This window comes from Syngnathus floridae, chromosome 14, assembly GCF_059516105.1.
Source record: "Syngnathus floridae isolate MCC-2025c chromosome 14, RoL_Sflo_1.0, whole genome shotgun sequence".
Classification (NCBI taxonomy): Eukaryota; Metazoa; Chordata; class Actinopteri; order Syngnathiformes; family Syngnathidae; genus Syngnathus; species Syngnathus floridae.
In genome coordinates, this window is record NC_142426.1 from 12,407,490 (window position 1) to 12,423,851 (window position 16,362).

General features: G+C 40.2%; 1 protein-coding gene and 1 long non-coding RNA gene across 7 annotated transcripts; both read left to right on the forward strand.

The window, feature by feature from the left end:
* Positions 1-1,642: 1,642 nt before the first annotated feature.
* LOC148387837 (uncharacterized) lies at positions 1,643-8,423 on the forward strand. 3 transcript variants are annotated; one of them, XR_015862453.1, is made up of 9 exons: positions 1,645-1,865; positions 2,001-2,035; positions 2,116-2,576; positions 2,869-2,980; positions 3,081-4,371; positions 4,437-5,618; positions 5,693-5,948; positions 6,430-6,499; positions 6,757-8,423. It is a non-coding gene; the product is annotated as an uncharacterized LOC148387837 (long non-coding RNA). The 3 variants fall into 3 exon arrangements; XR_015862452.1 differs by having other exon boundaries at positions 1,643-1,865; positions 2,116-2,980; positions 5,693-5,952; XR_015862451.1 differs by having other exon boundaries at positions 2,116-2,980.
* A 919-nt stretch (positions 8,424-9,342) lies between these two features.
* LOC148387838 (uncharacterized) lies at positions 9,343-15,946 on the forward strand. Of its 4 annotated transcripts, XM_088395566.1 has the most exons (7): positions 9,343-9,559; positions 9,635-9,689; positions 9,757-9,811; positions 9,879-9,933; positions 10,001-10,055; positions 10,819-11,154; positions 15,573-15,946. In XM_088395566.1, exons 1-7 carry the CDS (start codon positions 9,501-9,503, stop codon positions 15,597-15,599), a joined length of 642 nt encoding a protein of 213 aa, XP_088251692.1. In that variant the 5' UTR covers positions 9,343-9,500; the 3' UTR covers positions 15,600-15,946. The 4 variants fall into 4 exon arrangements, with proteins under 4 accessions (XP_088251692.1, XP_088251694.1, XP_088251693.1 ...); XM_088395568.1 differs by lacking the exon at positions 10,819-11,154; XM_088395567.1 differs by lacking the exon at positions 9,879-9,933.
* The last annotated feature ends 416 nt before the right edge of the window (positions 15,947-16,362 follow it).

The following is a 16,362-nucleotide window of genomic DNA, read 5'->3' on the forward strand; positions in this document are numbered from 1 at the left end:
CTAAGAACTGCAGCTTTAGAATTGGTTCGCTCAAAAGATTTGTTCAAAAGAATCGTTCACCGAATCGTTCACTACACTTTATTTTTTTAATTTTTTTTTTACCTAGTACCTAATAACAGACCACTTTATTATTTATTGAAAATGGTGGCGTACCTAATGGAGTGTCCATGTGATTCCCTCGTTAAGCGCAGCTGCGTGAAAGGTTTTTGGTCACTTTCACGTTGCGCAGGAGCTAAAAGTTTTCCCACAGGTGCACTTAACGAGGGAATCACACGGCCACTCCATTAGGTACACCGCCCTTTTCAAGTGTACCTAATAACAGGCCACTTTATGAGGGAAATATCATGGTCAAAGGTCACAGGTGTCAAGCTCTAGTCCTCGGGGCCGCGTTCCAACATGTTTCCCAAGATTCCCTCGTCAAGTGCAGGTGCGTGAAAAGTCGTGTCATCGTGTTTGTCGTATCATTGTGTGTGTGTGTGTGTGTGTGTGTGTGTATCACTACTGCAGTGTAGTGTTGGCTCGTGAGTGAACGATGGGTTCAAAAGAACGAATGTTTTCAGTGAACGAGAGTGAACGAAAAGATCTAAAGATCTTTGTAGCCATGAGGGAAAAGCTTGTTTGGACCCGTTTGAAAATCATTGATTTGATATGACTCAAGAATTGTCTCTGTGCAACGGTGTGGTGTTTCTTAGCAACTGACTTGAAAATGAGTCCACGGGAGCACTGCAACGGCGGCAGGCAGAATTTTTGCAAGAACAATTCATTTTAGGATGAACTCTCGATACAAATATTTTCATTTGATTGAAGGCAATGGCGTTAACCACTCGACCAGAGCTCTTGCTGTGCTTAGGGTTTGGGTTTGTGTTAGGCTTGCTCTCGCTTTTGCTGTGCTTAGGGTTAGGCTTGCTTATGCAACCAAATCCCGTCAGTTGTTTATCACGTCCTCTGATATTTTTGAACTTACCGTAATTTTCGGACTGTAAGTCGCATCGGAGTATAAGTGAGCAGCAGGGGGGGGGCCCCATTTCAACCCCTTCCACTGAGTGCCAAGCAGGGAAGAAATGGGTACCATTGTTATAGTCACTGGTATGACTCGGCAGGGGTTTGAACCCACCACCTCCCAGTCTCAGGGCGGACACTCTCCTCTTAGGCCACTGAGCTGGTAAACACTTGTGTCGTAGTATAGCACTTATAGTCGTTTTTAAATAACGTGTATACCTATATACGCCTAAATATTGTTATCCAATATATCTACTGCAATTTCACATTAGATTGCTGGTTTGAAATTTGCTTTTGATATTATTATTTTTAATAAACATTTATGTTAAAACGTGTCTGGCGTCTTATTCCTTGTTTTTATATTCGCCAATTAAAACATAAAAATCAGACATTTTATATGACAATATGTGTAGGTACACTACACGAGGTTAAAAAAAAAGAGAATAAATAAATAAAGGGTTAATTGCACAACAAAAGCACGTTTACAAATATACAATACAAATATACTCGATACAAATATTTTCATTTGATTGAAGGCAATGGCGTTAACCAGTCGACCAGAGCCTGCTCGGGAACCAAAGGAGATTTGGTCATATTGATAGGGTATCCTCCATCCAAACATGTTCGGTGTTGAAAGTTTCAACGGATAGTCCGAAGCAAGCCTTTCCACAGTAGTCACCATGACAGGCGACCACCTGGTGGCGTCAGTGTGCCGAGCGCCGTTGGACGATCAGGAGAAGAAGATTTGAATCGACGGATGTGACGTCAGGTCTTTAGGTCAATTGAAGGCAGGTGTGCTCGCTCAAGGGGAGTTATCATATGGAGGTGCCACCGAGCGCGTGGCGGCGCGGCAGATGGTTTCTCAGGTAAGCGAGCATGCTAGCAAATGTTTGTCGTCTCCTGCCGTTTTTCACGACGGACGCCGTCCGTGTTTGTTGCACGATTGGCACGCTTTGTTGCCTTTTCTCACAAGCCGTTTTGTTTTGTATTGTTTGTCGCAGGACTCGTGACTCGGCCACGTCACGTCCACCTGGAGGTAAATTGTAGGCCGCAGGCCATTTAGCCCGTGAGCAAATGTTTGCAGTTTCTTACGATGCCATTTATTATTTCTTGCAGGATTTTCGCTGTCTAGGGAGTGCTTGAGGTTTCGGCACGGCACGCCACAATCCACTTTGCGTCGCGTCGCGTCGTTGCGCGTTTTGGTGGTATTTTAAATGTCTTTCGCGGTTGTTTTTTTTCGTGCTGGCCAGCATTTTTTTCATTCGTCTGTCTGTAGACGGTTCGTAAATGACGCCGCCGATAGGCGCGTGTTTGTCTGACTATAGGAAATGTTAGTTTGACTCTAGTCAACTTAACCATTTCTTAAATTATTTTATATGATGCGTGTGCCATTTCCGTGTCATGCAAACTGGTGAATGCAAACTGGTGAATGCAACGTATATGTTACGTCATGTCCAAATCGGACCAAATCCATTCAAAGATGGCGCCCGCCCGCTCTCGTTCCGTTACGCAACAAACATTTGCCCGGGTTATTTTCTCCCGTCTTGGACGCCGCCAACCTGGATCATCTGTCCAATGTGAGGGGAGTTGATGAATGATTAAATTAAAATATGAATTATAATCCTGAATAATTATCATAATTTACTACAATGTGATGATTATATATTTTTTCAAATGTAAAACTCTACTTAGAATGTATCAAATTCAAATATGAACTATAATTTTGATCAATTATCATAACTTACTACAATATAATATTTTTTTTCAAATGTAAAACTCCTAGTATGTATAATTGTTGGTAAAAAATCATGCCATTGGCACTCGACTCAATGTCTATTTTTGTTGCAATCATTTGCTTGTCTTTTGTAGCGCTAAAAACTGCCGCCCAGCCAGCATCCTTCTATACAAAGCAAGCAGGAGGCTCTTGAAGGAGCCCTTTCAGTGATGTTGAGAACACTGAGGAAGAGTAGTCCTAAATCAGGTGAAAACCTGTTTTTGTCAAGTTTCAACTTCCCAACACACAATGGTTGTCGAGTTTTAGCTTCCCAGCACGCAATTAATGGCTGTCTGTGTTTTTGTAGGCTGCAAGAGGAGCCGAATGGGATAATTCCATATGAAAAGGCACAATGGCCTATCCAAAGGAGCGATGGCCTATCCAAAGGAGCCATGGCCTATCCAAAGGAGCCATGGCCTATCCAAAGGAGCCATGGCCTATCCAAAGGAGCCATGGCCTATCCAAAGGAGCCATGGCCTATCCAAAGGAGCCATGGCCTATCCAAAGGAGCCATGGCCTATCCAAAGGAGCCATGGCCTATCCAAAGGAGCAATGGCCATATGCAAAGGAGCAATGGCCATATGCAAAGGAGCAATGGCCATATGCAAAGGAGCAATGGCCATATGCAAAGGAGCAATGGCCATATGCAAAGGAGCAATGGCCATATGCAAAGGAGCAAAGGAGCAATGGCCATATGCAAAGGAGCAAAGGAGCAATGGCCATATGCAAAGGAGCAATGGCCATATGCAAAGGAGCAATGGCCATATGCAAAGGAGCAAAGGAGCAATGGCCATATACAAAGGAGCAATGGCCATATCAAGTCAAGAATCGAGCATCGCGCTGCAAAAGTCGACGTGTGCGGATCATGTGCCCAGTAGGGGGCAGTGTGGTTGCCTTTGGTTATGGGTGCACGACGGAAAGGTTGCCGGTGTGGACAGTGTTTAGGGCTCTGATGGTTGGTCTTGCTTTCGAGGTGCGCTGTGGTTGTGGCTGGTCTGGATCCAGCGTTGTCTTGTGCTTGGTTGCCATTGACGGCCCACTTGGGGGAGGACGTGGTTCCGTGGATGGACACAAAACTGAACTTTGACGTGGAGCTGAATGTCCAATTTTGCCATACGACTTGTACCGTTGTGTATCTTTTTCTAACCTGCCACTGTCGTAGTTGCTGCGTTCTTTGTTCTTTCCCCTCGGTGTAGGGTGGCGTCGGAGCGAGCCGATCCCGAATGTCCAATTTTGCAATTTGACTTGTGACATTTTCCTTTTCTAACCTACCACTGTTGCACTTCGTCTAACCCTAACCTACCACTGTGGTACTTGTGTTCTTTGTTCTCCCCTAGGTGTTGGAGCGAGACAGTCACATTGTGTCTTTTTCTAACCTAGCACTGTCGTGCTTGATCGAAGCCTAACGTACCACTGTGCGTCCTTTGTTCTCTAGGTGTAGGGGGCGGTGTTGGGGCGAGCCGGTCCACGGTGAAGACTTAATGATGTGAGCAGCGCCCAACTCATTGCATGTTCTACCTTTTGCAGGCCGGACGCAAAAGGGGGGTGCGTGGCCCGATTCGACCCGGTGACCAAGAGTACCTAACCGCTGTGATCAAGTAAGCAAGTGACCTACAACTTGGGGTGCTCTTTGAGTTTCTAACATTTGTTTCTGTTTGTGCAGATGGCGACCGGGACGCGACACGATCTGCTCAGAGGTGGACGGACCGCTGTGGCATCGCTCTGAAGTAGCAGAGTTCTGAGGGAGACCCGCTTCCCTGGAGGCGTCGACCTGCGCAGCTTCAGCATGTGAAATGGATTTTTTTCTTTTCTTTTTAGTTCACACCGGCGGTGTCCAAATGTCTGTTTGAGGGCTGCATACTGAATCAAATTGAGAATTCTTTGACACAAATTCATTCAATCAATACCAAAATGTTGCCATTCATATTTTGTGCTACAAAGCAGTGTTACGTTCATTCGTGTGGTGTGTTGATCAAGTTGGCCCGAGGCTACTATTTGGACACCAATGGTGACGTGTGTGTAGGGCTGCACCTGGATTGGAAAACCGTCATATGGTGGTATAGGTCGTTGACATGCACTTTAGGGAAACAAAGATTTTTTTCTGTTCATGTGGCAAATGAAACATGTTTTCTGGCCTCCTAACTATTTGTAATGAGTTTAGAAGATAACAAGTCATTGATGCAAGTTAAAGTTAACTGGTCTAAGTGATGTCATTGCGATCAAATAGTTCCTCTCCATCCCAGAATTTTGCACAACTTTGCTCAATGCTGTGGTCTGGCCCAATACTGCCATATCGTTGGTATTCCAAAATGTCGTGCAGCCCTCATTGAGTGCCAAACGCGCAGCGACGGCAAGCGCAAGCGCAAGCGACCGCGCAGCGACGGCAAGCGCAAGCGACCGCGCAGCGACGGCAAGCGCAAGCGACCGCGCAGCGACGGCAAGCGCAAGCGACCGCGCAGCGACGGCAAGCGCAAGCGACCGCGCAGCGACGGCAAGCGCAAGCGACCGCGCAGCGATGGCAAGCGCAAGCGACCGCGCAGCGACGGCAAGCGCAAGCGACAGCGCAGCGACGGCAAGCGCAAGCGACCGCGCAGCGACGGCAAGCGCAAGCGACCGCGCAGCGACGGCAAGCGCAAGCGACGGCAAGCGCAAGCGACGGCGCAGCGAGACTTTTGTGCTTGTCTTGCAAGGTGGAAGAGACGATGTATGAAACAAAGAGCTGGTGGACGGAGGCCTCCAGACCCGCGATTGGTGAGCGGGGTGCAAAGGAAGGAATCACCCAAAGAAAGCAGTCGCCAAGTGTTGAAGAGGAGCCTGATGCATGACTGGCCAAGGCTGGCCAGAGGTGGTGACATGGCAATCCAATAAGCAACGCACTTGTTAGTTTTAATTTGATTTCCTTATTTGTCTGCCGTTCAGGGTTGCCGGGGTGGCGGATGGGACGAGCGCCAGCCTGCACCCAGAGCGACTGGGCTGCACCCACAAGACCACAGAGGGGGCAGGTCATGAGTACGTTGACAGATGTGAGCCGCATGCAACTGAGTGTCGTTTGTCTTTTTGCACTTGTGCGAGGCGGAAGACGAGTCCAACACCGGCCGGAGCAGACCCGGACCATGGCCCGTGACCAGCGGCCCACACGAGACTGATGGGTGCAGATGCAGCCAGCGTTTTGGGGGCGAGTATGACTTTGTTTTTTCTTTTGTGCTTTCCCTACCCCTGTCTGTTTGAATAGGGTAACTTGTAGCACGCATGGGCATTTGGGTTGCTGTGACCCTCTAGATACGAATCGGCAAAGTAGACACCCCCCTCCCTCCCCCCCCCCCTCCCTCTCTCGCTCTCTTTCTCCAACGCACCCGGCAGTACCTGCATGGCCTGGTGCACTCAGGGTGGAACTGGCCGGTTGCGCTTAAGTGCGCACCAAAGCCTCTTATCTCCTCTCGCTCTCTCCCTCCCTCCCTCCTTCCCTCCCTCCCTTTTTGTAAGGGGTTAAACATTTCATAACCCGGATCGCTCCAATGCGGGAGGGCCGTATGAGACATGCGCCAGCCCGTGCGTGCCGCTAGTTACCTGATTCAAACTTACCTTAGTCAAGGTTGGGGGGGTGCTAGTGAAATTTTTCCCCTTGCAAAAACCACCACAATATGTCTGCCTTTCAGGATTGCTGGGGCACTGGATCTGATGAGTGCCTGCACAGAGAGGGACTGGACAGGACCACGAGACCAGAGGGTAATAATAAAAAACTTTATTTGTAGAGCACCTTTCATACAAGAAATGCAGCTCAAAGCACTTTACAACAAAGAAAGATATTATAAGCATTGAATTCTTCACATAGGAACGGACATAAAAAGAAAACAAAAACATTCATGTGTACATACGCTATTAATAAAGGGAGCTTAAAATAGGAGCACGCTTTAATAGACAGGTAATGAGTACGTCCACAGAAGTGAACCGCGTGCAACAGAGTGCCGTTTTTCTTTTTGCAGTGGCACGAGGCGGAGGATGAGTCCAAACGTCGAATACCGGCCGGGGGGGAGCCAACCTTCGCCCGTGATGAGCGGCCGACACGAGACGGACGGGTGCGGATGCGGCGAGGGCAAAGCGCCCAGCCAGCATTTAAGGAGAGTATGACTTTGTTTTTTTCTTTTGTCCTTTCTTTCCTTCCCTCCACTTTTTCACTGGGTGTGCACACTGGCTATCTGCATGATGCCTCTTTCTTTCTCTCTCAGCGCCGCGTCATTTTGCAATATTGTTGTTTTACTGTTGTTTTTTTAATCATGAAATGAACTGTTTGTACTGTAATTGTGTGTGTGTGTACCACTGAACTGCAATTAAACTGTGAACTGAATTCAAGTGGTCCATTTTAAGCATTGGCAGTCTATCGTGCATACAAACTGGAATCATTTGAGACATTCTCAATGACAAGACAATTGTAAAATTAGGCTGAAACAAAATTGACTTGTTAAATATGCAGTGTCAGATTTTTTATTTTTAACTACACAAAGAAAAGCTGGATGCATTCTAAATTGTTGACAAAAGCCAAGTAGCCAGACACCTATAGATGCAAACGACAAGTGTACAAACGGTCTCTGTTGCGATCAGTAAGTCATCTTTGGCAACCCTGCTTTAAAATGGCCACCGAACTCAGAATCTTGCAGAATGTTGGTACATTGTTCTGTACGAGTAAAAGTTGTTTTAATGTGGTCAGAGCCATTTTTTGGTTTGTTTTGAATAGTCATGCATCATGTGGGCATTCTTGTGAATAAAATCAACAGAGGTGTGTTTGCTTCCGGTTGGTGGTCTTGTAAATAAAGTCAACTTTGGTGTCATCATTTGCGATGGGCCTCAACCGATGGTGCATCTCTTGAATGTGAAACTTCTTGCATGTTTTGTTGCAGGGCTTGGCATCCCCATTGGCTGTCTGACTACAAAGAAGGCTGCTGCTGTCCAGTCCAGGTTGCTGCTATAGTCAATTGAATGTATAAACATAGCGTGTAACTTCCAGGACCTTAGCTTTCAATTCAAAGCAGTTGCGGAACTACACGGCCAGCCTCGGTACATGTACTGGGTGGTACCACTTTTCAAGGACTTTTCAAACTGAACTTTGACGTGGAGCTGAATGTCCAATTTTGCCATACGACTTGTACCATTGTGTATCTTTTTCAAATTCCACTGCAGACCTCAATCGGAAATCAAATTAAGGGGGTTTTTATTTCAAAGTTTGTGCCCCTAGTTGTCTCTCTATGTACAATAAAAGAGTCGAGCACGAACTTATCGATGCTGCACTTGCAGCTTTTTTTAAATAGTAATTAAAAGGTCGAATTTCCTCCAATATATAGTTTTAAAAAATGTTACTGACTGGGTGAAACGTATGAGAGTTTAAGAAATAAATAAAATTTAAAAAAGGCTTGTGGAACTTTTGTTAGCACTGTAGTGCCAGCAAGGGGGGGCTGGGCAGGGTGGTGGGCGACTGTTCCATAAAAAAGAAATGATCAGACATGTATACATTATGGCACAAGTCCTGCACAACTTGATGTATGCTTCAAGAATGTACATTAACATTATGATTTGTTTATTGAATTGAATTACATCAAAATTATATGTCTGTGGAAATATGAAATATGGTGATGTCTAAAATCAGTCCATCCCTTCACTTTGCTATTGTCTTCTTTCCCCTCTGAAGGTTTTTATAGATACTGATGATGGTGTTACAAATACTTTAATGTACAGTGTAAATCCCCTTCAAGGAAATTTAATTTATATACGTGTGTATATATATATGATAAATCTGAATCTAATGGTGACCTCAAGTGTTTTTAAATATTTCCATCTGTTAATTTCCTTTGGCCGAGCCCCCTCCGGCCTGCACCTGTAAACTCCTCCATCATAATACATTTCCAAGCTATGTAAAAATGAAAAAATATTGCCATTTAAAAAAAAAATCCTCTTTTAATATTCATGATTTCCTTATTTCTTAAAACTGACCAAATTTAAACGGATGTCTTCCTTTAGTCCAGCTCGTTCCAGCGGCATTGGTCTTGTGTATGTATGATTTTGTGTGTGTTTTTAAATAACGTTTTCATACTTTATTTTATTGTATGTAAATAGCTGTTAGTCACGTGACCCAATGTGGAGGTACTTGTGGGCGGGGCCTGCTAAAAGACCAACTACGGAAGCTCCCCAAGTACTGATGTGCATTCCACTTCTTTTAGGTGAACTGAATCTTTAGAATCTCTTTGAACGAATCGTTCACTCACGAGCCAACACTATTTGGGTTTTCAGTCTTGAGGTGAGCGTTGGTTGCCCTTCTGTCACTGTCATGGACACGAGTCTTTGGTCAAGTGGTAAACGTCATTGCCTCTAACACGATGGGACCATGGTTCGGGACCCGAACTTACCCACGAGCTGTACTTTGTCGATTTTTCACTCACTTCTGCATAAAGTTTGTGACTTTTTTTTTTTTTTTTGAAGGCAGGTTTCAGTCTTGCCTGTCGGAGAGGTGGGCGTGGTCAAGCCAATTTCAGTTGCGCTGTGATTGGTCAGACTGAATTTGGGCAGAGGTAGGAGGCGGGCAAAGTGGCACTTGGGTTTTTGAAGGCAGTTTTCAGTCTTGAGGTGAGCGACAGGTGCAACCGCCCGCGTGTGAAGTGGCCTGTCACGTGGTACGCTAGTGTGCAAAGCACCATTGGACGAGCAGGCGAGGAAGATTTGAATTGACGGATGTGACGTCATGTCTTCGGGTGTTGTCAAATACCGGTGCAATCACCCGCGCAGCGGGCGGTTTCTCAGGTAAGCTAACATGCTAGGAAATGTTTGTCGTTCAATGGCGTTTCTCACGACGGACGCCTTGTTTGTTTGTTGCAGGATTCAAGGCGAGTTATCAAATGCAGGCGCCACCGACCGTGTGGCGGTTTCTCGGGTAAGCTATCAAATGTTTGTCGTTCATTGGCGTTTCTCACGACGGACGCCTTGTTTGTTTGTTGCAGGATTCAAGGCGAGTTATCAAATGCAGGCGCCACCGACCGTGTGGCGGTTTCTCGGGTAAGCTATCAAATGTTTGTCGTTCATTGGCGTTTCTCACGACGGACGCCTTGTTTGTTTGTTGCAGGATTCAAGGCGAGTTATCAAATGCAGGCGCCACCGACCGTGTGGCGGTTTCTCGGGTAAGCTATCAAATGTTTGTCGTTCATTGGCGTTTCTCACGACGGGCGCCTTGTTTGTTTGTTGCAGGATTCAAGACGAGTTATCAAATGCAGGCGCCACCGACCGTGTGGCGGTTTCTCGGGTAAGCTATCAAATGTTTGTCGTTCATTGCCGTTTCTCACGACGGACGCCTTGTTTGTTTGATGCGAACAAATATCTTGAAAATCTTTTCACACTCGTCCCGGCCACCGCGACTGTCGTTTTGCCGCTACAGTATTTCAAATCTCTTTGGCGTTGTGTTTTGTCAAATTAACAATGTTGCATTACATATAGTGTGCTATTTCCGTGTTATGCAAACTGATGAATGTGACAAATTTGTTACGTCATGTTCAAATCTATTCCAAGATGGCGCCCGCCCGCCCGCCTTCCGTTATGCAACAAACATTTGCGAGCGTGATTTTCTCCCGTTTAGTCGACTGCTCGATTCATGCCGACATTTTTGAGTGAGTTGATGGATGATAAAATGGAATTATTATAATTCGGATACTTTTGTAATTATTATAACTCATTACAATATACTGATAATTGTATACATATTTTAAATATAAAACTGGAGTTGGTATGTGTAATTGTTGCAAAAATATCATGCCATTGCCACTCTACTCAATGTCTATAATTGTAACTCCCAGATGCAGAGCATATAGTATGGTATGATATTGTATTGTATTGTATGTATTGTATTGTATGCATTGTGTGTATGGTAGCGTATGGCAGGGTATTGTATGTGTTCTATGTCAATCCATCCATCCACCCATCCGTCCGTCCGTCCGCCCGTCCGTCCATCCGTCCATCCACCCACCCGTCCATCCAACCCATCCACCCACCCATCCACCCAACCCATCCAGCCACCCACCCATCCCATCCATCCAACCCATCCAACCCATCCACCCATCCATCCACCCACCCACCCAACCCATCCACCCATCCATCCATCCACCCATCCATCCGTCCATCCAACCCATCCAACCACCCACCCAACCCATCCACCCACCCAAACCGATCCACACACCCAGCCCACCCACCCACCCATCCACCCACCCAGCCACCCATCCATCCAGCCACCCAGCCATCCACCGCTTATCTGGACGTCGGATTGCGGCGTCAGCAGCTTTAGGAGAGACTCCCAGACTTTCCTCTCTCCAGCCACTTCATCCAGCTCAACCCAGGAAATCCCAAGATTTGTATGTATTGTTTGTTTTGTTGTGTTTTTTGTTTTGTTTTTTGTTTTGTATGTATTGTATTATATGTATTGTATGTATTGTATTGTATGTATTGTTTTTTTTTTGTTTTTTTTGTTTTTTTTTTGTTTTTTGTTTTTTTTGTTTTGTATGTATTGTATTGTATGTATTGTATGTATTTTTTTTTTTTTTTTTTTTTGTATTGTATGTATTGTATGTATGTATTGTTTGTTTTGTTTTGTTTGTTGTTTTTTGTTTTTTGTTTTGTATGTATTGTATGTATTGTATTGTATGTATTGTATGTGTTGTATTGTTTGTATTGTATTGTATCGTATTGTACGTATTGTATGTATTGTATGTATTGTATTGTATTGTATGTATTATTATTTTTTTTTGTTTTGTTTTTTGTTTTGTATGTACTGTATGTATTGTATTGTGTGTATTGTATGTATTGTTTTTTTTGTTTTTTTTCTTTGTATTGTATGTATTGTATGTATGTATTGTATTGTATGTATGTATGTATGTATTGTATGTATTGTATTGTATGTATTATATGTATTGTATTGTATGTATTGTTTTTTTGTTGTTTTTTTTTGGTTGTGTTTTTTTTTGTATGTATTGTATTGTATTGTATGTATTGTATGTATTTTTTTGTTTTTTTTTGTTTTGTTTTTTGTTTTTTTGTATTGTATGTATTGTATTGTATGTATTTTTTTTTTGTGTATTGTATTGTATGTATTGTTTTGTTTTTGTTTTTTGTTTTTTTTGCATTGTATGTATTGTATGTATTGTATTGTATGTATTTTATTGTATTGTATTGTATGTATTGTATTGTATGTATTGTATTGTATTGTATGTATTGTATTGTATGTATGTATTGTATTGTATGTATGTATTGTATTGTATGTATGTATTGTATGTATCGTATGTATCGTATTGTATGTATCGTATGTATCGTATTGTATGTATTGTATTGTATGTATTGTATGTATTTTTTTTGTTTTTTTTGTTTTGTTTTTTGTTTTTTTTGTATTGTATGTATTGTATGTATTGTTTTTTTTGTTTTTGTTTTGTATGTATTGTATTGTGTGTATTGTATTGTATGTATTGTTTTTTTTGTTTTTTTGCATTGTATGTATTGTATGTATGTATTGTATGTATTGTTTGTTTTTTTTTGTATGTATTGTGTGTATTGTATTGTATGTATTGTTTTTTTTTTGTTTTTGTTTTTTTTGCATTGTATGTATTGTATGTATTGTATTGTATTGTATGTATTGTATTGTATTGTATGTATTGTATTGTATGTATTGTATTGTATGTGTTGTATTGTGTTGTATTGTATGTATTGTATTGTATGTATTGTATTGTATTGTATGTATGTATTGTATGTATCGTATGTATCGTATGTATCGTATTGTATGTATTGTTTGTATTGTATTGTTTGTTTTGTTTTTTGTGTTTTGTTTTGTTTTTTGTTCACCCATCCACCCATCCATCCACCCATCCATCCAGCCAACCATCCAGGCAGCCACCCATCCAGCCAGCCACCCATCCATCCGTCCATCTAACCCATCCACCCACCCAACCCATCCACCCACCCAACCCATCCACCCACCCACCCATCCATCCACCCAGCCACCCATCCATCCAGCCACCCAGCCATCCACCGCTTATCCGGACGTCGGATTGCGGCGGCAGCAGCTTTAGGAGGGACTCCCAGACTTTCCTCTCTCCAGCCACTTCATCCAGCCAGCTCAACCCAGGAAATCCCAAGATTTGTATGTATTGTTTGTTTTGTTGTGTTTTTTGTTTTGTTGTTTTTTGTTTTGTTGTTTTGTTTTTTTGTTTTGTATGTATTGTATGTATTGTATTGAATGTATGTATTGTATTGTATGTATTGTATGTATTGTATGTATTGTATGTATTGTATTATATGTATTGTATGTATGTATTGTTTTTTTTTGTTTTTTTGTTTTGTTTGTATTGTATTGTATGTATTGTATGTATTTTTCTTTTGTTGTTTTTTGTTTTTTGTATTGTATGTATGTTTTGTTTTGTTTTGTTTGTTGTTTTTTGTTTTGTTTTTTGGTTTTTGTTTTTTGTTTTGCATGTATTGTATGTATTGTATTGTATGTATCGTATTGTATCGTATTGTATGTATTGTATTGTATGTATTGTATGTATTGTATTGTATTGTATGTATTGTATTGTATGTATTGTATTGTATGCAGTGTGTTGTATTGTATGTATTATTATTATTTTTTTGTTTTTGTTTTTTGTTTTGTTTTTTGTTTTGTGTGTACTGTATGTATTGTATTGTGTGTATTGTTTTTTTTGTTTTGTTTTCTTCTTTTTTCTTTGTTTTTTGTTTTTTTGTATTGTATGTATTGTATTGTATTGTATGTATTGTATTGTATGTATTGTATTGTATGTATTGTATTGTATTGTTTGTATTGTTTATATATATATTTTTTGTATGTATTGTATGTATTGTGTGTATTGTATTGTATGTATTGTTTTGTTTTTTGTTTTGTTTTTTTTGTTTTCTTTTCTTTTTTGTTTTGTTTTTTTGTATTGTATGTATTGTATGTATTGTATTGTTTGTATTGTATTTGTATTGTATTGTTTGTATTGTATTGTTTGTATGTATTGTATGTATTGTATGTATTGTTTGTATGTATTGTTTGTATTGTATTGTATGTATTGTTTGTATGTATTGTTTGTATGTATTGTATTGTATGTATTGTATTGTATTGTATGTATTGTATGTATTGTATTGTATGCATTGTATTGTATGCATTGTATTGTATGTATTATTTTTTTGTTGTTTTTTTTTGTTTTGTTTTTTGTTTTGTATGTACTGTATGTATTGTATTGTGTGTATTGTTTTTTTTTGTTTTGTTTTCTTCTTTTTTTTTTGTTTTTTTTTGTATTTTATGTATTGTATGTATGTATTGTATTGTATGTATTGTTTGTATTTTTTTAATTTTTTTTTTAATTTTTGTATGTATTGTATGTATTGTGTATTGTATTGTATGTATTGTATGTATTGTTTTTTGTTTTGTTTTTTTTGTTTTGTTCTCTTTTTTGTTTTGTTTTTTTGTATTGTATGTATTGTATTGTATGTATGTATTGTGTTGTATGTATTGTGTTGTTTGTATTGTTTGTTTTGTATTGTATTGTTTGTATGTATTGTATGTATTGTTTGTATGTATTGTTTGTATTGTATTGTATGTATTGTTTGTATGTATTGTTTGTATTGTATTGTATGTATTGTATTGTATGTATTGTATGTATTGTATTGTATGTATTGTATGTATTGTATGTATTGTATTGTATGTATTGTATTGTTTATGTATTGTTTATGTATTGTTTATGTATTGTTTATGTATTGTTTATGTATTGTTTATGTATTGTTTGTATGTATTGTTTGTATGTATTGTTTGTATGTATTGTTTGTATGTATTGTTTGTATGTATTGTTTGTATGTATTGTTTGTATGTATTGTTTGTATGTATTGTTTGTATGTATTGTTTGTATGTATTGTATTGTCTTGTATTGTATTGTCTTGTATTGTATTGTCTTGTATTGTATTGTATTGTCTTGTATTGTATTGTCTTGTTTGTATGTCTTGTTTGTATGTCTTGTTTGTATGTCTTGTTTGTATGTCTTGTTTGTATGTCTTGTTTGTATGTCTTGTTTGTATGTCTTGTTTGTATGTCTTGTTTGTATGTCTTGTTTGTATGTCTTGTTTGTATGTCTTGTTTGTATGTCTTGTTTGTATGTCTTGTTTGTATGTCTTGTTTGTATGTCTTGTTTGTATGTCTTGTTTGTATGTCTTGTTTGTATGTCTTGTTTGTATGTCTTGTTTGTATGTCTTGTTTGTATGTCTTGTTTGTATGTCTTGTTTGTATGTCTTGTTTGTATGTATTGTATGTATTGTATGTATTGTATGTATTGTATGTATTGTATGTATTGTATGTATTGTATGTATTGTTTGTATTGTTTGTATTGTTTGTATTGTTTGTTTTGTTTTTTTGTTTTTTTGTTTTTTCTTTTTTTTTGTTTTGTATGTATTGTATGTATTGTATTGTATGTATTGTATTGTTTGTTTTGTATTGTTTGTTTTTCTTTTTTTTTTTTATGTTTTGTTTTGCGTCATTTTGCAATATTGCAGAATGTTGGTACATTTTTCTGTACGAATAAAAGCTGTTTTAATGTGGTCAGGGCCATTTTTTGGTTTGTTTTGAATAGTCATGCATCATGTGGGCATTCTTGTGAATAAAATCAACAGCGGCGTGTTGGCTTCCTGTTGGTGGTCTTGTAAATAAAGTCAACTTTGGTGTCATTCATCATTCGCGATGTGCCTCAATCGATAGTCCATCTCTTGAATGTGAAATTTCTTGCATGTTTCGTTGCAGAGCTTGGCGTCCCCATTGGCTGTCTGACTACAAAGAAGGCTGCTGCTGTCCAGTCCAGGTTCCTGCTATAGTCAATTGAATGTATAAACATAGCGTGTAACTTCCAGGACCTTAGCTTTCAATTCAAAGCAGTTGCGTAACTACACGGCCAGCCTCGGTACATGTACTGGGTGGTTACACAGTTCAGAGTGAAATAAAGGCCAGAGTGTTCTTATTCATATGAAATTGACCATATCAGAAAGGCTAGATGACTTCCAAGTGCTGCCACCGAGTAGCAGCGTATTTGCCTCAACCTGTCTGATGCTGGGTCAATGCGATGCAACTTTCGTTGTTTTGCCCAAAACAACCTAAGAAATAAAGAAGTACTGCCGTTATCTCGCCAGTGTGCATGTGTGTTAAAAGTACAAAACAAACTCATTTGCATGATAGACGTCTAAACCACATGCTAGATATTTGCCTCAACCTGTCTGATGCTCTATTTAACTGTATGTGATCATTTTTAACAATTTTAATCATTTAAATTTTTAAGTACATTACAAATGATAGTACAATTAGACAGCTGGGTCAATGTGACCCGTCTTTTGCGGTTTGTTCTGCCCAAAGCAACCTAACAAATACACATAAGTACTGCCGCTATCTCGTCAATGTGTGTGTCTCTAAAATGTACAAAGCAACTTCATTTGCATAATAAACTTGCAAACCACATGCCCAAAACATATTAATAGTAAATTACAAAAGGTAAAAAAAAACTTGTAAAGTCTTAAAAAGTTGTTAATTTACTTACTAGTAC

Coding starts and splice junctions, on each gene's coding strand:
- LOC148387838 (XM_088395566.1), top strand. CDS start 9,501: ATGTCTTCGGGTGTTGTCAAATACCGGTGCAATCACCCGCGCAGCGGG. Junction 9,560..9,634: donor CGCAGCGGGCGGTTTCTCAG/GTAAGCTAACAT, acceptor TGTTTGTTGCAG/GATTCAAGGCGAGTTATCAA. Junction 10,056..10,818: donor ACCGTGTGGCGGTTTCTCGG/GTAAGCTATCAA, acceptor CAACCCATCCAG/CCACCCACCCATCCCATCCA.